The 17,500-nt window shown below is 45.7% G+C and overlaps 1 protein-coding gene across 1 annotated transcript in view; it reads right to left on the minus strand.

Annotated features, from left to right (window-relative positions):
* Nucleotides 1–17,500, minus strand: part of si:dkey-22o22.2 (neural-cadherin) — a 95,580-nt gene that overhangs the window by 51,740 nt on the left and 26,340 nt on the right. Inside the window, 3 exon segments of the mRNA XM_034610656.1 lie at nt 1,360–1,564; nt 2,990–3,215; nt 5,217–5,405. Of these exon segments, the coding sequence (XP_034466547.1) occupies nt 1,360–1,564; nt 2,990–3,215; nt 5,217–5,405 (620 nt within the window).

Raw genomic sequence — 17,500 nt, forward strand, 5'->3', positions numbered from 1 at the left:
AGAGCTTAACGTGAGAATTGGAGTCGGTGCTTAGCTGCCAGGTTTCTGCACTTAGCACTGTGTGTGTGTGTGTGTGTGTGTGTGTGTGTGTGTGTGTGTGTGTGTGTGTGTGTGTGTGTGTGTGTGTGTGTGATAATCCTTGATGCTGTAAAACTCGGTAACAAAGTTAACGGAGCTCAAAGTTGCTGATTGCGAGCTGATCACATGTGATCGCAGCTTTGATCTGCTGAGTTTTCACCAGGAGCAGCTTCACAGGACGGAGACGAGACGAACGCGCTGAGCTTGGTTCTAATGACGAGCAGAGTAAACAGTAAACGAAGGAGTTGCATCACAGCGTCGGATTCGGCTGCAGCACTTTTCTCTCATTCACAATTAATGAGGTTTCATCAGAGAGCTGCGTCTGCAGGAGTCAAGGGTCAGATCCTTTCTGAACGTGAGTCTGAGAGCTGGTGTGTTTATCGGGGGGGGGGGGGGGGGGGTTAGAAACCCATTCACACCGTGACACACTGATGATGTGTGAGATCGATCTGTGCTCCACACATGCAGTTTTTTTATCTTCTCCAAATATTTTCTGCAACAGCTAAAGAAATGATTAATAATTTAATATGGTAATAATGTTATTAATGTGAAACACACATGACTGAGGCTTCATTCTATTTGGTTGAGTTTGAAAACAGCATTTTAAATAAAACAACCCTGTCTCTCAGTTTCATCTCCGTCCAAACTGATTCTGCCTCATGTGCAGAACATAGAAGTCACGTTTCTCTCTGATCCCCGGTGTCAACACATAAGTAGACAGAACATAAAACTAGCAACATAATAAGTACTCAAAACAAAGTACACAGTACGACAGAGTATCGTCATAAGGTAAACGGTGGATAGGATGAGAGTCGTGCAGAAATACTTAATGAGAAGTAATGTACATGATCCACAGGATGTAGTAAATAGCAGTTAAAGATACAGCAGTTGTAGTTTGATAGAAGTATTTACAGTAAAAAAGGTGAAATTACTACAAAGTACACTCACGTACACTGGACATGAACATAACCGCTCGTCTCCTCCATGTTAACGGTTGTATCATAGTAAAACACAGAGTTTAACGGAACAGCAGCTGTTAGCAAACACAACAGGGTCACGTGACAGGAGCCTGACCAATCAGAGAAGGCTATTTAGTGACAGAAAAGATCAGACAGAGGGTGTGAGCGTCTCTTTAGCGTTTCTAAACCTCCACAGTCGTGTGGACGCCGAACGGATCCGTAGCAGAGTTGATGTGTTTTCAAATTTAAACGTAGACGTGGAATAAATCGACCTACATGTGAGTGCGAGTGCGTATGTGTTTGTGTGGTGGCGTGTGCGTACCTCTGCCACGCCGCTGAGGCCGGTGTCGGGTTCGGAGGCTCGGACCTGCAGCGTGTGGACGTTGTGTCCGCTCTCGTAGTCGACGGCCCGGGTGAGGCTGAGCGCTCCGCTCTCCTGGTTGACGCTGAACAGATTCCCCGGATTCACCAGCAACATGTAGGACAGACTCTTCTTCTGGAAGGAAACGGCCTGAACCACAGCGACGCTGCACAAACACACAGTCTGTTAATGAAACCACAATCACTCCAACATGTCAGTACTGGTGTGGACGATGGTCAATCCTGTCTGTATCATAAGATCTTTGAAAAATCAACCACATGCTCTAAATATAATTTGAGCTAAAAAGCTCAAATCTAAAGCTGATGAAGTGAAGCTTCACCGACACTTTGATTTCAGATTCCTGAGGCTGTGACCGTTCATCATATCTTCTCCTGACGTGTGAACGTGACCACGGGTCGGAGGAAAGACGCGTTTCTGTTTCCAAACAGACTGATAAATATAAAGAATATTGAATACTGATATAAAGAAGTGTGGCCCAGCTGTGACGTGTTGGTGCAGCTCCAGAGTTTAAAGTCTGCAGCCGTCATGGGTTATTCTGCACAACCCGGTCAATCAGTCACACACACATACAGGAGACGTGAAGGAACACACACACACACACACACACACACACACACACACACACACACACACACACAAACACACAGCTCACAGGGTGGCATGGATACTTGGATATTAATACAATGTGCACCAGCAGCCCTGAGGGACACACACACGCACACGCGCACACACACACACACACACACACACACACACACACACACACACACACACACACACACACACACACACACACACACACACACACACACACACACACACACACACACACTTCCTTCATGTTTATCCAGACCTCGCTTTTAATAAATATTTGAATTTGCCACACTTTCAAATTCTCAGCCTCGGGCCACTCATACATCTGTGTCCTCTTCATCTACCCCCCCACCCCTGGTTCTTCTCCTCCTCGTCCTCTCATCCCTCCATCCTTCTCCTCCCTCCTGCTATCATTCTACCCCCCCACCCCTAGTTCTTCTCCTCCTCGTCCTCTCCTCCCTCCTGCTATCATTCTACCCCCCCCCCCCCCCCCCCCCCCCCCCCCCCCCCCCCCCCCCCCCCTCCTCTTCTTTCCTTTTGTCTCGCTGTACAGGGCTCATCTTTTCATGCCTCACATGACATGCGAAGCAAAGAGCCGGCCTTGGACACACACACACACACACACACTCACACACACACACACACACACACACACACACACACACACACACACACACACACACACACACACACACACACACACAGTCTTCTGAAGCAGTGGAATGTAAATGAAGTGAATGCGGAGGACGAAGACACAAACAGACACGTCAGTTCCTAAACACACAGACAGCTGAGAATCTCACTAATACTAATATTATCAGACATAACACTACATGTGCTGCGTACGGTGCCAGTACTTGTACTATCTGTCCACACAATACCACAGACACACACGACCTCTCGTGCTCAGCACACGACTCCTTCACTAACTGATAGAACCAGACGGGGTCGATGTCTGACGGCTGCAGGGACTCACGATTGTCCGACAGGTGTGTTTTCTGCTACGTTCAGACTGTAGGTGGCGTTGGTGAACTGCGGCGCCCGGTAACCGGCCAGGATGGCCACCGTGGCCGACGTGCCTTTACGTCCGTGCTCGTCCACGGCCTGCACCCGCAGCAGATACTCCTTACTGGGGGTCAGAGGTCGTCCTGTGGTCCGGATCTCACCGGAATGACGGTCCACCTCGAAGCACTCGTCCCCACCTGGAGAGTCGACAGGGGAGAGAGAGGAAGAGCGAATATGTCTTCGTCAATTAGCCTTTAAATCTCGTTTTATGTTTCATTTGACGTTACAGAAAAATGTACTTTACAGCAATTTAAATATTTTGAAAGGTTGTTTGAATGAAGGTTTTTATTGTTTTGTTTGTTTATATCTGACGCTGGTGAGATGTTTTTATCACTGACGTAAATCGAAAACACTTCACACCAATTTAACTATTCACTTGTTTGGTTTTTTGACTTGATACTTTTGCAGTTACTTATTTCACCCAAGTGATAATCTGCCATTGTCTGGATCAGTTTTGTACGAACGGGTATTGTAGAAAGAAAATTGGAAATTTATTATGAAAACAAAGTTGTAATATTACAAGAATAAAGTTATAATTTGAGTTGTTTATCATTCTTTGAAAACTCATGAAAACGACTGGGGAGAAAAATGGAAAGAAAAGAGCAGAGGGGATGAAAGGAGGATCAAAGGACACAGGAGAGACAGGGACAGGGCGCTGTGGACGGATGAAGAACAGTAAGAGGAGGGAGGAGAGGATGTGGATAATGAGAGAAGAACAGAAAAGAGGAGTGAAGGAGGAGAAGAATCCTCAGCTGTTGACCACAGGGTTTTGAACCAGCAGCAGCTGCATCCAACCTGTCAATCATCTTCTCCTGAGCCGAGTCTATTTGTGGAGACGTTGTTATTTTTGACTCGAGTCTGAATTCCACTTCTACAGATACAATCTTAAAGCTTTTATTACAAATTACAAACATTCATTTTTTTATATTATGTTTTTATAAATTTTATGAATTAAATTCTTTTTAAAAACCAATCGACCAATCTCGAGTCCGTCTCAGCTGTCAATCATGACGTCACAAACATCAGTGAGATAAGAATCTAAACCATCTGCTAACATGGAGGAGGATCATGACCTGTACTGCAGCCAGACACCAGGGGGCGATAGAGACGTCCATCTCTATTTACAGTCTGTGGTCATAACACGAGATGTTGATGCATATTGAAGATTCTTCTTTGAAATGAGTTGGAAAAAGTTTTTAGTCAACTTAACGACCAGTAAAAAACATCATTAAGGATTTTGTTCTTCCTGCAGCAACAATAGAGAAGCTTTAATAAAAATGTAATTATTTTAAAATGAGTTTTACAGCTTCACCTCCTCCACTGCGTGTAAAGTGTAAATTTAAAATCTTCAAACTGAGTAAAATCACATTAATGTCACTAATTGGCTCCACACACTCGAATATATTTCCATGTTGGCATGATATTAAAAACCATTTTTAATGTAAATTATTGGATTATTTGTCAGTACACATGTAGTCACATTATGCCAAAGGGAAGTCAGAGGCTCTTAATATGAAAGCATTAGAAATTAGCTCCTAAAATATCTCTCCTTCCTCCTTCTCTTCTTCTTCTCCTGGAAAAAAAACATGTAAAAAATAAAAACCCACAGCCACCGGCAGCGTCCGCCCACCCTCCCACTCGCTGTCTCTCCAGAGACTTTCCTATTATTCCTGAATCTGGGAGCCTTCCCGCCCCAGGGAGCGATTAACAGTGCAGCTCCACGCCGTTTATGTACGTTTTTCTCTCCCCTCTCAAACTTGATGCTAATTGAAATTCAACAAGTCAAATTTTATTTATAAATCACTGCTTTGAACAAGAACAGGTTTGTCACAGAATGCCTGGCGGAGCTGCAGCGGACCTAATTACAGATACAGGCAGGAGATAAGAGCTGCAGCACATTCACGGCCTTTAGGAAAACACGACAGGAGGAAGGTTGTGTCACGAAAACAAACGTTCACGCATGTTCACGAAGATGCATCAGAGGAGAGTTTCATGACTAAAGGGTCGTGCTCGGCATCATGATGCTCTGGTTTGAAGGATTCTGAAGTAATCGTATATATGACGTGGCCAAAAGTGTGTTTGTTAATTAAAGTGTGACAATAAGGAAGAAAAAGGAAATGAGATAAACCAACACTCACCGTCCAGCAGGAGGAACTGGGCCTGTCCCTGCGTCCCGTCTCGTTGCCGTGCCAACACTCGGTACACTGCAGAGCCGGGCGCGGCGTCCGGACCCACGGTGCCCAGGTAAGGCGAGGGAAACATGGCCCACTGCAGGTTGGCCTGACTGGGCATGCTCAGGGTCAGTCTGCACAGGTACCAGTCATCACCTGCAGGACACCAGAGGAAGGATTCATATTCATTTTGAGCAAAACAAGTGGAGTCACTGCATTTTACAATAAGACGGTTTCAGCCCGTGAAGCTGCAGTTCCACTAAAAGAAGAAAAACAAGTGAAACAACAAAGTCGAGTTCATTAAGAACTGAACTGAGTGAAGAGAAGAACAACTCGATGAATCTCCTCCATCATGAAAGCTTCTCACACTGAAACACATCCTCCTCATGTCAGTGACACATCACACAGAGAAACACCAAACAGCAGAGAAATTCAACTTCTCTTGATTAAATGTGTAAATGTTCATTCCGATATTTCTGGATGTTTATGAAATCACTCTGGATAAAAAAGAGACGAAGCTCGAATGATGAAAAATATGATGGAAATCTGACGTTTCTGTTTTTTCATAAAGGAACATTACAGAAATAGACTTTTAATATTGCAGGATGGTGCAAAGTGCCATCGGCTAACACCAGGTGGCGCTTCTGAGTCCTGCTGCCGTCAGGTTTATTAAAGCAACACTGTGTAACTGTTACTGAGCAACAGCGCCCCCTGCAGCCACACATGGTGATAACTCTGTTGGGCTCCGTCTGAGCGATGATGTCGTTTTCATGTGTAGAAAAAACAAAGTGTATCAATGTGTCGTCCCTCTGGACATTACCCATGATCCTCTGCTTCCTGAACCTGAAGAGCTGCAGCTGTAACAAATCCACCAAACTCTGTTCAGGATTCTTCATGTTTAAACGTTTCCTGCTGAATATTGGAGATAAACTCTGGTTTTTAATAACTTCTAATCCTAAACGTCTTAATCCTAATCTAATGTGAACTAACGAACCATGGTTCAGTTTGATCCGGACTCAGACCAACTCTTCTGGTCTGAACTGGTCTGAACTGGTCTGAGGAACCTTTCACACCGGATATTTAGGTTCAGACTAAACTGAGAAGTTTAAAGTTTGCACCAAACAAGGTGTGAAACAGTTCTGAGAAGGTTTTTCTCCAATGAGACTCACTGAAGTCATCACAGAGAAAAGAAAACGCTGGTGTAAATAAAATCTGTACTAGAACTGCGTACGAGCAGAGACACCAAACTAACAATGGAAACCAACGTGTTTATTTTAATCGTATTTATTTCAGTTTGGCTTCAACACGTCTGGAAACAAATGTTGTTTTGTGTATTTTAGTTGCTGTTTGGTTTTATTATCTTCCACTGTAACCGGCTGCTGTCGGAGCTTTGTAGTGAGCAGCCGCCTGTTGACTCGGCGAGCGCCACGTGCTCCCACTGAGGCACGAAGACGAGTCGCTCTCGCTCAAAGGGGACGAGGTGACGTCTCTGTGCAACCGCCACCGCGTTGTCTCTTAACAAGACGAGACTGAAGGAGTGACGGCGAGGAAGAGAGGAAACACGCAGCTCCTCCAAAATAAAACAACACAACTTTCAGAAGATCACACGTCAACATCCACCCAGCAGGAGATCACACACACACACACACACACACACACACACACACACACACATAAATACACACACGCTGTTTTTGAGTCCTGTTTCAAGTCGTCGTTCTGAGGAGGGATTTGTTTGGTTTGAAGGTGCGTCGCTGCGCTCGCTGTTGTTGTTGCTCCAACAAGAGAGAACTTCACTTCAGAGAGAAGAAGAAGAAAAGGGGGATGAGGAGGAGACGGAGGAGGAGGTAAAACACAGCAGTGTCAGACAGGAGACCTGCGACCGGTAAAAACTGTATAAAACACACTAAGTCTGTTTTAAATTCATCATCTAGTGTCTGAAGATTTCATCTTCTGATCAAGGATCTGCTCATGATCCGTTTCCAAGAGGCCGAACATTAAACAGAAGAAAACTCATCTGTGCTCGGTTGATGCTGAACAGCTCAAACATCTGGAACCAGTTGGACTGAAAATCACAACAAACCTGTTCTGAAAACCTTCATTGACACAACGTGAGGTTTTAATATTTCTTATAAAAAAATACTGAGTCTGCAAAGACCTTTAAACTTACATGTAAGTTCATGTTCATTCATAGGAGGCCAAAGCATTTCTGAAAAGAACAAGATATAACAGCACAGGCTGATACAATGAAGGAGGAGGAGGAGGAGGAGGAGGAGGAGGTGATGAAGGAGAAGAAGTCTCTCCATCTTCTGCCTCTTCCGCTCATAACATCCAGAATAATCAGGTCTATTTCTGTCTGTTTTACATATGCTGCTCTGTGACCCGCGCACGGGAGTGAGATGAAATCTGTCCCATTATCACGATGAGCATCAACGCGTTGGGCCGCGGCGCCGGCGGTCAGCACATGTGTCGGCCTCGGGATGAAGGGGGGTGGAGGGGTGGGGGGGGCTGATGAAAAGGTCACCGACACCAGAATAATGACATTTAATTAAAGCAGTGCTCAGATACAGTACGCAGTGAAGATCACTGTTACCACGGAGACGTGTTGAGTCCATCAGCTGCTCCGAGGTCAGTGTCTCCTCCTCCTCTGCTCAGGAACATCCCCTCACAGCTGATCTGAGCTCAGGTCTCACTGAACACATATTAAAGCAGAGGAGCGTCCGGCTGCAGTCGGCCCGGAGCGAGGAAGACGAGTGGAAGACGTTTCCACACAGGGATGAATGACTTTGTCTTCTCAAGCAAGACGATATCTCCTCTGGTTTGTTTCACAGGAAATGAGTGAAGTGTCGGAAGATTTAAAGTTATTCAGTTTCTGTGTTTTACTTCTTTTACTTGAGGTGAACGTGAACCGAACCTTCAGGGTCTTTCTGCTGTGACTCGGCTCTTGTGCATTTGGTTTTTGCTGCGGTGTTGAATTTGGCATCAAGAATCATGAACCGAGCTCCTGGTATCGTCACATGGTTCGGTCCAAACCGTCCAAACCTTTTCCAGGTCCTTCTCACAGATCAGTTTAATAGTGTTTCTTATTGGAAGCTTGTAAAGTTTTAATGTTTTAATGTTTTAATGTTTTTAACATCTTTGATAAAGTCTTCACTCTTTTTCATTGTGTTGTCGCTCGGCCTCGTTCTGGAGCCTCAAACCAAAACGGTCTCATTGTCTCTGTTCCACTGCAGGAACCAGGAATCTCTGCAGGTCTTCAGAAATGAGATGTTTGAATTCTTCCAGTTTCACGTCCGTCACGTGTTAGAAACCTCGTCAACACGTCCACTCTTTGTCCTGCTGTTTTCTAACATGGACTCACTCTGACACTTTACAGAGTTTTTACTAGGAGGCTGCAGGAGAAGGTCCAGAAAATGTCCAGAGACACAGACTCTGAGTTGTATGTTCTCACACACAGAACCTGCAGAGCATGTGAGGAACATGTGAGGAACATGTGAGGAACATGTGAGGAACATGTGAGGAACATGTGAGGAACATGTCCCCTCCTCAGTGCAGCTCTGAAACCAGCATCAGACTGAGGATCACAGACATTCAGCCCTTGTGCTCAGATTTTCCCTGATAACACACAAACGAACAAAATGTCTGACCAAGTGTGGAGAAGAAGAACAGTGTTGTGATGCAGGAAGTCCCATCTGGACTCAGGGAGCTGATGTTTGTTTCTTTTATCATCTCAGTTCCTCTGAATTCCCTCTCCTCCATCCTCCCGCTGTCATCTTCTCTCTCTCTCTCACACACATCCTGGTCCCTGCTGAACTGCTGTCACGTTGTTCTATGTAGATTTTATGCAACTTTCATGTTTGCCGTGATGCTCATTTCTCCTCCTGTCCTGCCTTGACAGAGGTTTTCCATAGAAACCCGTTAATTTAGACTTTAACTGTAACTTTACATGAGGAGAGAATCGATCAGCGTTGGCGGGGCTCGCTCCCTCTGGTCTGTTTGTGTGTCGACGGTGCTCGTCCTCTGTTTATCTGCTGAATCGCTTTGGCTGTGGCCTCATTTCCTGGCAGATATCAATAAAGTTTCATAAAGCCCTCGACACACTGACAAAACAACAAGCCCGGCCTCATCTGCCAGCAGAGACGACTGTGTTGTCCTGAACTAGTCGAACGGGGAGTGTGAGATTGACATGTCCTGTTTAAAAGTGGATAAAAAGTCCCAGTGAAAAGCAGCTGATTCCTTCTAAAGCTGCCGGTTATTCATTTGAATCTCAGTTGAGTCAAAGAGGAGATCTGTGCTTTGTTTGCACCAAACTCAATTTTCTGTTAATTTCATTAACAGACTTCAAAGTCTTCGGCGTGAAGCGGCAGCAAACTTCAGAAATATCAAACCGACCGCCGAACGCAAGAGGGTTAGAAAACCAGAAGAGGGGATTTAATCAGAGTGTGGTCGCACCCACAGGTTGTCACGCAGCCGATAACGGCAATTAAAATGGATTAAAGAGCAAGTGGTGTTTATTTATAAAGTGTTTAATGCACTGGTTTGTCACAACCTGCTTCAGAGCAGCCAGAGACAAACACAGATAAAAAAAACATCCAACAAAACCAAAGAAGAGATGAGAAAGAGAGAGGGGTAAAAGGATGGAGGGGAGCGAGAGAGAGAGAGAGAGAGAGAGAGAGAGAGAGAGAGAGAGAGAGAGAGAGAGATGAGTTTAAGGCGACGATAACAAGGCAGATAATTATGAGAATAATAAACGACAAGAAAATGATAATCAACGCCTGAATGTGCCTGTTCAGAGGAACACAACACAAACACACACACAGTAAATAGAGTTATTACGACTAATCAGACATTCGGGAAAGAAGAATTGATTTTTTTGTATTCTTCACCTCTTCCCGTTCTGACAACACATTTCATTTTCCCTTCACTGTTCCATAATGTGACGGAACTGGTCACCAGCTGATTCAGCAAATAGTTTGCACTCACACAAGATTCACTGAGATCAGTCACATGAGCGTTTGTCTCAGGACGTTTCTCAGTTTATAGATAAAAACAGATCCTGATAACAAAACCAAAGAAGAGATGAGAAGAAACGATGTCAGACACAAAACGACAAGTCCAACAGACTCAGACAGACGCCGCGCTCCTTAATGTCGACAGAGGGTTTGCACGTGAGGATGGTAAAATGAACTGTCGGTGAAAAATAGATCACAAAGAAAAACAAATAAAATGCAACAAACTCCCAGAATTAACTGTGACAACTTCAATTAACAGAAGTCAGATGTGAGGGCAAACGAGCTGCCTTCAGATATTATCAGATATTATCTCTGGAAAATGATAATTGTCGGGTCCGACTCGTTCAAACAGGAACATGTGGGAACATCCAGGCGAGGGGCGGAGCCTGTAGAGCAGCAGGAGGCGGAGCCTGTAGAGCAGCAGGAGGCCGGACATGACGTCATGTGGACATTTTACATCATACAAAAATTTTGCCCATTTATCACCAAACTGTAACAGAAACCTTCAACTCAAGCCAGGTGAGTGCGCACACACACACACACACACACACACACACACACACACACACACACACACACACACACACACACACACACACACACACACACACACACACAAACACACACACACACACACAGCTGTGCTGGTAGTGGAGGAAGATCAGAGTGATGTGTTACCTTTGTCAACACACAAACACACACTCTGATGGATGTGCACTTGCCTGTCATAGCACAGGCGTTTAAGTGTGTGTGTGTGTGTGTGTGTGTGTGTGTGTGTGTGTGTGTGTGTGTGTCTGATTGACAGTGTGGGCTGCATCTCCGTGGTGACTCTCAGGGTGCAGGTGTTCTCATGGGACCAGTTGCCGTGGCGATGTTAAATCTCTGTGACATGTGAAAGCACTCTGATTGTGTGCGTGTGCATGTGTGCATGTGCATGTGCATGTGCATGTGTGTGTGTATCTGAATGTGTTTGATACATCAACAGCATCTTAAAGAGTTTAATATAACATTTACACGGATAATTTTTAAAACCAAAGCTCTTCATAGGGACACAAATGATTAATAAGAAGAACAATTATTAAAAGTCCTCGGCCACCAGCTCATTAGCAGCCTCCACACTGCCCCCTTCTGCTGATATGCATACTGCATTGTGCGTATGTGTGTAGCTTTGAAATGTACAACAGGCGCCGCAAAGGGATGCAGAGTTAAAAACAATCCATCTCCAGCCTCGAGGTCAGGAGCCAATCACCTTCCTGCAGCGTGGACGGTGAGTCAGCAGGAAATGAGGAATGAACAGTCCAATGTTGTGCTGAGTCACGATTTGTACGACCACTAGAGGACGATGCTGACTCAGAGGAATAGTGGAGTAACTTGTTAAAGAGCCAATTTAAGGTTTGTTGCAAAAACTTTTCGGCTAATTAATTCAAAATATTAAACAATAACATCTTCATTCTGTCTGAGATCGTGTTTGCTCATGTGCATGTGTGGGACGTGTCTATTTAAGTGTGTATGGAATTGTCCGTCTGCGTCAGTGCTGATGTAGCGAAAAATAAAAATAAACTCATAGTTCAGCACACACGCAAATGAAGTGCAAACATCCCAGAGAGAAGCGAGTGGCGGTCGCGTTACGGAGCGGAGGAGAAACCACTGACGTCTGGGTTCTCGTGTCGCAGTCGAAAATATCGTCGGACAAACCCTCCTCTGTTTGTGAACCAGGCTCTCCATCTGGTCCCTGGGAGCCAGCGGACAGAGGCCTGCTGCATCCTAATTAACCACCTTATAGACTGGCCTACTTTACCTCTGTGCACACACACACACACACACACACACACACACACACACACACACACACACACACACACACACACACACACACACACACACACACACACACACACACACACACACACACACACACACACACACACACACACACAGAAAGCCAAAGTCCTGCAGGCACACAGTTAATTAAGCCCCATTTTCCCCTGCTGATGAAGAGAGAGAGGGATGAAAGAGAGAGAGAGAGAGAGAGAGAGAGAGAGAGAGAGAGAGAGAGAGATGAGTTTAAGGCGACGATAACAAGGCAGATAATTATGAGAATAATAAACGACAAGAAAATGATAATCAACGCCTGAATGTGCCTGTTCAGAGGAACACAACACAAACACACACACAGTAAATAGAGTTATTACGACTAATCAGACATTCGGGAAAGAAGAATTGATTTTTTTGTATTCTTCACCTCTTCCCGTTCTGACAACACATTTCATTTTCCCTTCACTGTTCCATAATGTGACGGAACTGGTCACCAGCTGATTCAGCAAATAGTTTGCACTCACACAAGATTCACTGAGATCAGTCACATGAGCGTTTGTCTCAGGACGTTTCTCAGTTTATCGATAAAAACAGATCCTGATAAACCTTCAGGTCTGGTTCTGCCTCAGAGACACTGAACCGCTCAGTTGTCCAGATCCAAGACTTCTCGTCTCTACAAGATTCATGGAAAACCATTTTGTAGCTTTTGCGTCATTCTGCAGACAAACAAACATGATGACATCAGAAGACTCCGGCTGAACAAACCCTGTTTTTATAACTTCTTCTCCCACATACAGAACAAACTTAATTTACGCCTCAGATAAGTTGATGTTTCTCAGCTTCTACACTGCATCTATGTGGCGGAGAGGAGAGCTATGAAGCCTCTTTGGCCTTTGTGGCTGCAGCATGAAGAACAAGCTGCAGTCCCGTCTTAGAGGACCGGGGGGGGGGGGGGGGGGGATGCTGTGTAGCTGCTCCTCTCTGACCACTAACATCGTCTCGAAGCGCTGCTGGAGACCAGGACGACCTCTGGACTCTCAGGAGTGAGTGGAGGCAGCGAACGGATACATGAAAACTCAATTAGGGTCTGATTCTGTGGTCAGAGTGGAGGAGGAGGAGGAGGATGAGGAGGAGGATGAAGAAAGACGAAGATGGAAAAGGGAAAATGGAGAAAAAGAAGAGAAGAAGAAACAAACTACAAAAATGAGACTAAGCCAAACGAGACTGGACCAGACCAGGATGTTCTTTGTGTTACTGTTAGAAACGTCTGTGGGAAGTTGTGTTATTATAATATAACAGATTACAAACCATATAAATATTAATCTGGATATAATGTATGTTTTTTTTTGCCTGAAGCCGAATGTGATAAAGTGAGAATGTATTAATACTCCAGCTGCTGTAATGACACAAGCTGGAGGCTGGAAGATAAAGAAATGGGAATATATGAGACTTTAGAGTGACATAAATTAAATATGGCCACTGTGTCCACAAAGCAAACTGATGACATCATTGCATCAGCCGCCGTTGTTCGGTTCTCAGCGAAGCGAGGAGCCGCTTCGCTCCGTTTGGCAGCGAGGATCCTCGTTTCCCACGGAAGGGAATACAAGAGCCCTGCGGGGCCCCGGTGCTGCGTTCAGGAGCCTCCCCAGCCCCAAGTTCATCCCATACAGACACAGTAGATCCAAGGGCTGGATTCCTATTGACTCGACTGCAGGGCTGATCAATGACACCGGGGGAGAGGGGGGGGGAGATCAAGGGAAAGAACGAAAAATGACAAGAAAAGTCAAACAAGAAAGACGGAAAAGATGGAGAACGCCGAGGAAAGACAGGACCAGCGGCTAAAATCAAACAGTCCGATGAATTCCCCGGTCGGGTCTCCCCTCTCGATTGGCTGGGTGGGGGGGGGGGGTAGAAGAAGGCATCATGGGAAGTGGAGCAATTGGACGGGTCGAACAGGATTTACTGATAACTCGTAGTGTTTGTTTTAATCTGCTTGGAGGAGGAGACGGGGTGTGTGTGTGTGTGTGTGTGTGTGTGTGTGTGTGTGTGTGTGTGTGTGTGTGTGTGTGTGTGTGTGTGTGTGTGTGTGTGTGTGAGTCGGTCAGATTGGTTCTGCAAGTCTTACCCCAGAAGATGAAAAGACGACAAGAAAGGGAGGAAACATGAAAGGATGCAAAAGAAACTGCTGAAAAGAAAGTACTTCTGTGTCTCAGGGTGGAAATCTGTGAAAGTGACCTGGACAATCGAGAAAAGAGAGAACAGAGGGAGAGAAGGAATAAAAGACAAGAAACTAGAGCAGGAGACAACGACCAAACCAGATTAGACGAGAACAGAAAAGATCAGACTAGATGGACCTGATGGGATTAGACCAAGATTAGACGAGACCACATGGGGCTGGACTTGACCGGACCAGAGAATCTAGGGTTAAGGAGTTTGAGAGTCAAAGGAAGGAGATGGACAGGAAGACAGTATCAGCAGGAAAACAGACGTTGTACCAGACCATCGTGATGAAGACGGAGCAAAGCGCTCTGTGTCCTGACCCTAGTTGTCTCCAGCAGGTGTCTGGACTCAGCCATAGAGACGGAATGGAGTCGCTGCTCCTTCATATCAAAAGCAGCCGGTTGAGGTGGTCTGAGAACCTTATCAGGAGGCAAACTGGGAACGCCTAACTGGTAGACCCAGAACTCGCTGGAGGGACGACATGTCCCATCTGGCCTGGGAACGCCTCGGACTCCCCGGGAGGAGCTGGAAAGCCTGGCTGGGGAGACGGACGTCTGGAACATCCGGCTTAACTGACTCAGATTTGGTGGATCTGGTCTGATCTGGACCTGGATTGCTCATCATGAGCAGACCAGGTCAGACCAAAGTGGTCCACACCAGACAAATCAGACTCCCCTGAGACTGGATCGCAGTTGAAAAGATTAGACCAAAAGGAGACAAGCACAGAGGAGACTGGCTCCACCAAACCAGACTGGATCACACCAGGTCAGACGTAGACCAGGTTAGACCAGACCAGAGTTTAGTGCAGGTCTGGGATGTGTTGAGGGTTGGAAGCTGATTCATGATTCTTCAGGCTGATAAGTTACAGTTGGGATGAATATATTATAACCTTTGTTTTGGGGAAGTGGTCCTGGTCCTGGTTTTCTAGGTCTTGAGAACATTTCAGTTGTAACATGCTTGGAGACCTTTGGAAAGCTTTGGTGCCACCTGCAGGTTTTGAAGGAAAAAGGCAGGTTTCCCAAGTGGAGTCTGGGAAAGTTTTGGGAAGTTGGATTTGTGGGAGTTTTGAAAAGGGGGAGGAGTTCCGTCAGAGACTTGGAGGGATTGAGTTTTTTCGACGGGTCTTGGGTGGTTTGGAAAATGGGTGTCGAGTCTCGGGAAGTGACTCTGAGGACGTTAATGATGAGACATTTGTCTTTTTAGCAAGTTCTGGAGGTGTGGTTTTGATGACTCTGAGGGCGGAGCTTAGCAGGCTATGGGAGGAGTCTCCTGCAGCTGTTGTAGACTTAGTGTCGTCACGGCGTCTGGAGAAGAAGAATCCCGCGTGATGTGAGAAACAGCGGCTGTCGTCTGAATTATGAATATCTGACGACTTTTGTCAGCCATTAAAAAATAAAGCGGTGAAAGTTTAATGCGGCGCTTCGTTGATTATTGATGGAGAAACTCCGACGCTGACGGTGGGAGTGTGATGTGTGCGTCTGCTCGGCTGTATCTGTGTGTCTGACATGGTCACTGCGAGTGTGTGTGTGTTTCATGTTATAATTTCATGTTCTTTCAAAATAAATGTTTCATCCTCAGCCCAGGAGGATGTCACCAGGTGGGCGGGGTCTGTAAATAGCTCCTGAGTGATTGACAGCTCCCACTCCGCTCCAGGGACTCGACGGAGTGCAGCTGTGGAGCCACAGGCCGCACATCTGGGTAACTGTGTGTTTCAGTGTAGCACCCTGTGTTTAGTGTGTGTTTAGTGTGTGTTTAGTGTGCGTGCGTGCGTGTGTGTGTGTGTGTGTGTGTAGCCCGGCTCTCGCTGTGACAAACCCTCAGCAGTTCTGACGGAGTGTGAGTGTTAGTGTCTGATGTTTGAGCTTTCAACATGTGATGGGATTTCCTCACTGTGACTACAAGATGTGTGTGTGTGTGTGTGTGTGTGTGTGTGTGTGTGTGTGTGTGTGTGTGTGTGTTTGTGTGTGTGTGTGTGTGTGTGTGTGTGTGTGTGTGTGTGTGTGTGTGTGTGTGTGTGTGTGTGTGTGTGTGTGTGTGTGTGTGTAAATCTATTATCTCTCACCATCATGTGGAGTGACAGAATAATCAACACAGGCAGAGAACTGCACTGCGGCGACTTTAATATGAGTGTGTAGCTCTGTGTGTGTATGTGTGTGTGCTAATCCACTGCATGTGCTTTGATGTGTTTGCATGTTTGTGTGTGAACTGGTTGGATTGGTGTGTGTGTGTGTAACCAGTGTGATTCCTCTGATGTGTGACTGCAGCTTTCTCTTTAAAAAAAAGACAAACGTTCCAGAATGAACGTTCACTTTGTGACGTTTTTATAAACACGTTTCCTTTTGTAGAACCTTTTTAAAAAGTGGAACCTTGTATCAACAGCCTGGTTCAAAAGATAAGAGACGTTCAGGACTGAGTCTGGAAAAGTCCGACGAGTACGTTCACTCTGGAATACAGCCGACTCAGGCTTCCTCCGTTTGTCACTGAAACGATCTCTGGGTCTCGGCTCTGTATCGGTTTGAATCCCTGTCCTGAAAATGCATATCACGTAACCACCCACTGGGCGTGAGCATGTGGACAGGAAGCGTCTGGTTACTCAGAAAGAGCTCAGCTACAAACGAGAAGCAGCACCGGTAAGAAGTCAAACACAGAATGGAGCTGAACAGCAGCTGTTAGCGAACACAACAGGGTCCGTGACACTTGTAATTGATTCTCCGTGTTGTTCTACTCTGGAAGCTCAGGCTGATGAAGACGATGTCGTTACTGAAATCACCCAGTGTCTTCATCATCGTTTCCAAGCATCTCAGTTTCTGCTCCTCCAGAATAAAACACAGCCCCAGAGTTTTCAAACTAAAACCAGCAGCGTTTCCAAACGTCTTAGTTTTAGCGGCTCTGAAGGTCCAGAGTTCTGTGGACGTCAGGAGAATCTGGAGCAGAGTCGATTTCAGACAAAAACATGTCGTGTGGACGTAAAGTTGCAAATCAAGGATATAAAAATAGATAGAAACAAGAGTTCATGTTGATTTCCTGGACACAGAATATGCTGAGTAAAAGAAAACAGGTCTAAACAAACCCCCCTGATCCACTGCATGAACACACACACACACACAGACACAGACACACACACAGACACAGACACACAGACACACAGACACACACACACACACAGACAGACAGACAGGGCATATTCAACTTTTCAACTGAATG

The sequence above is a fragment of the Hippoglossus hippoglossus genome, chromosome 16 (assembly GCF_009819705.1).
Source record: "Hippoglossus hippoglossus isolate fHipHip1 chromosome 16, fHipHip1.pri, whole genome shotgun sequence".
Lineage (NCBI taxonomy): Eukaryota > Metazoa > Chordata > Actinopteri > Pleuronectiformes > Pleuronectidae > Hippoglossus > Hippoglossus hippoglossus.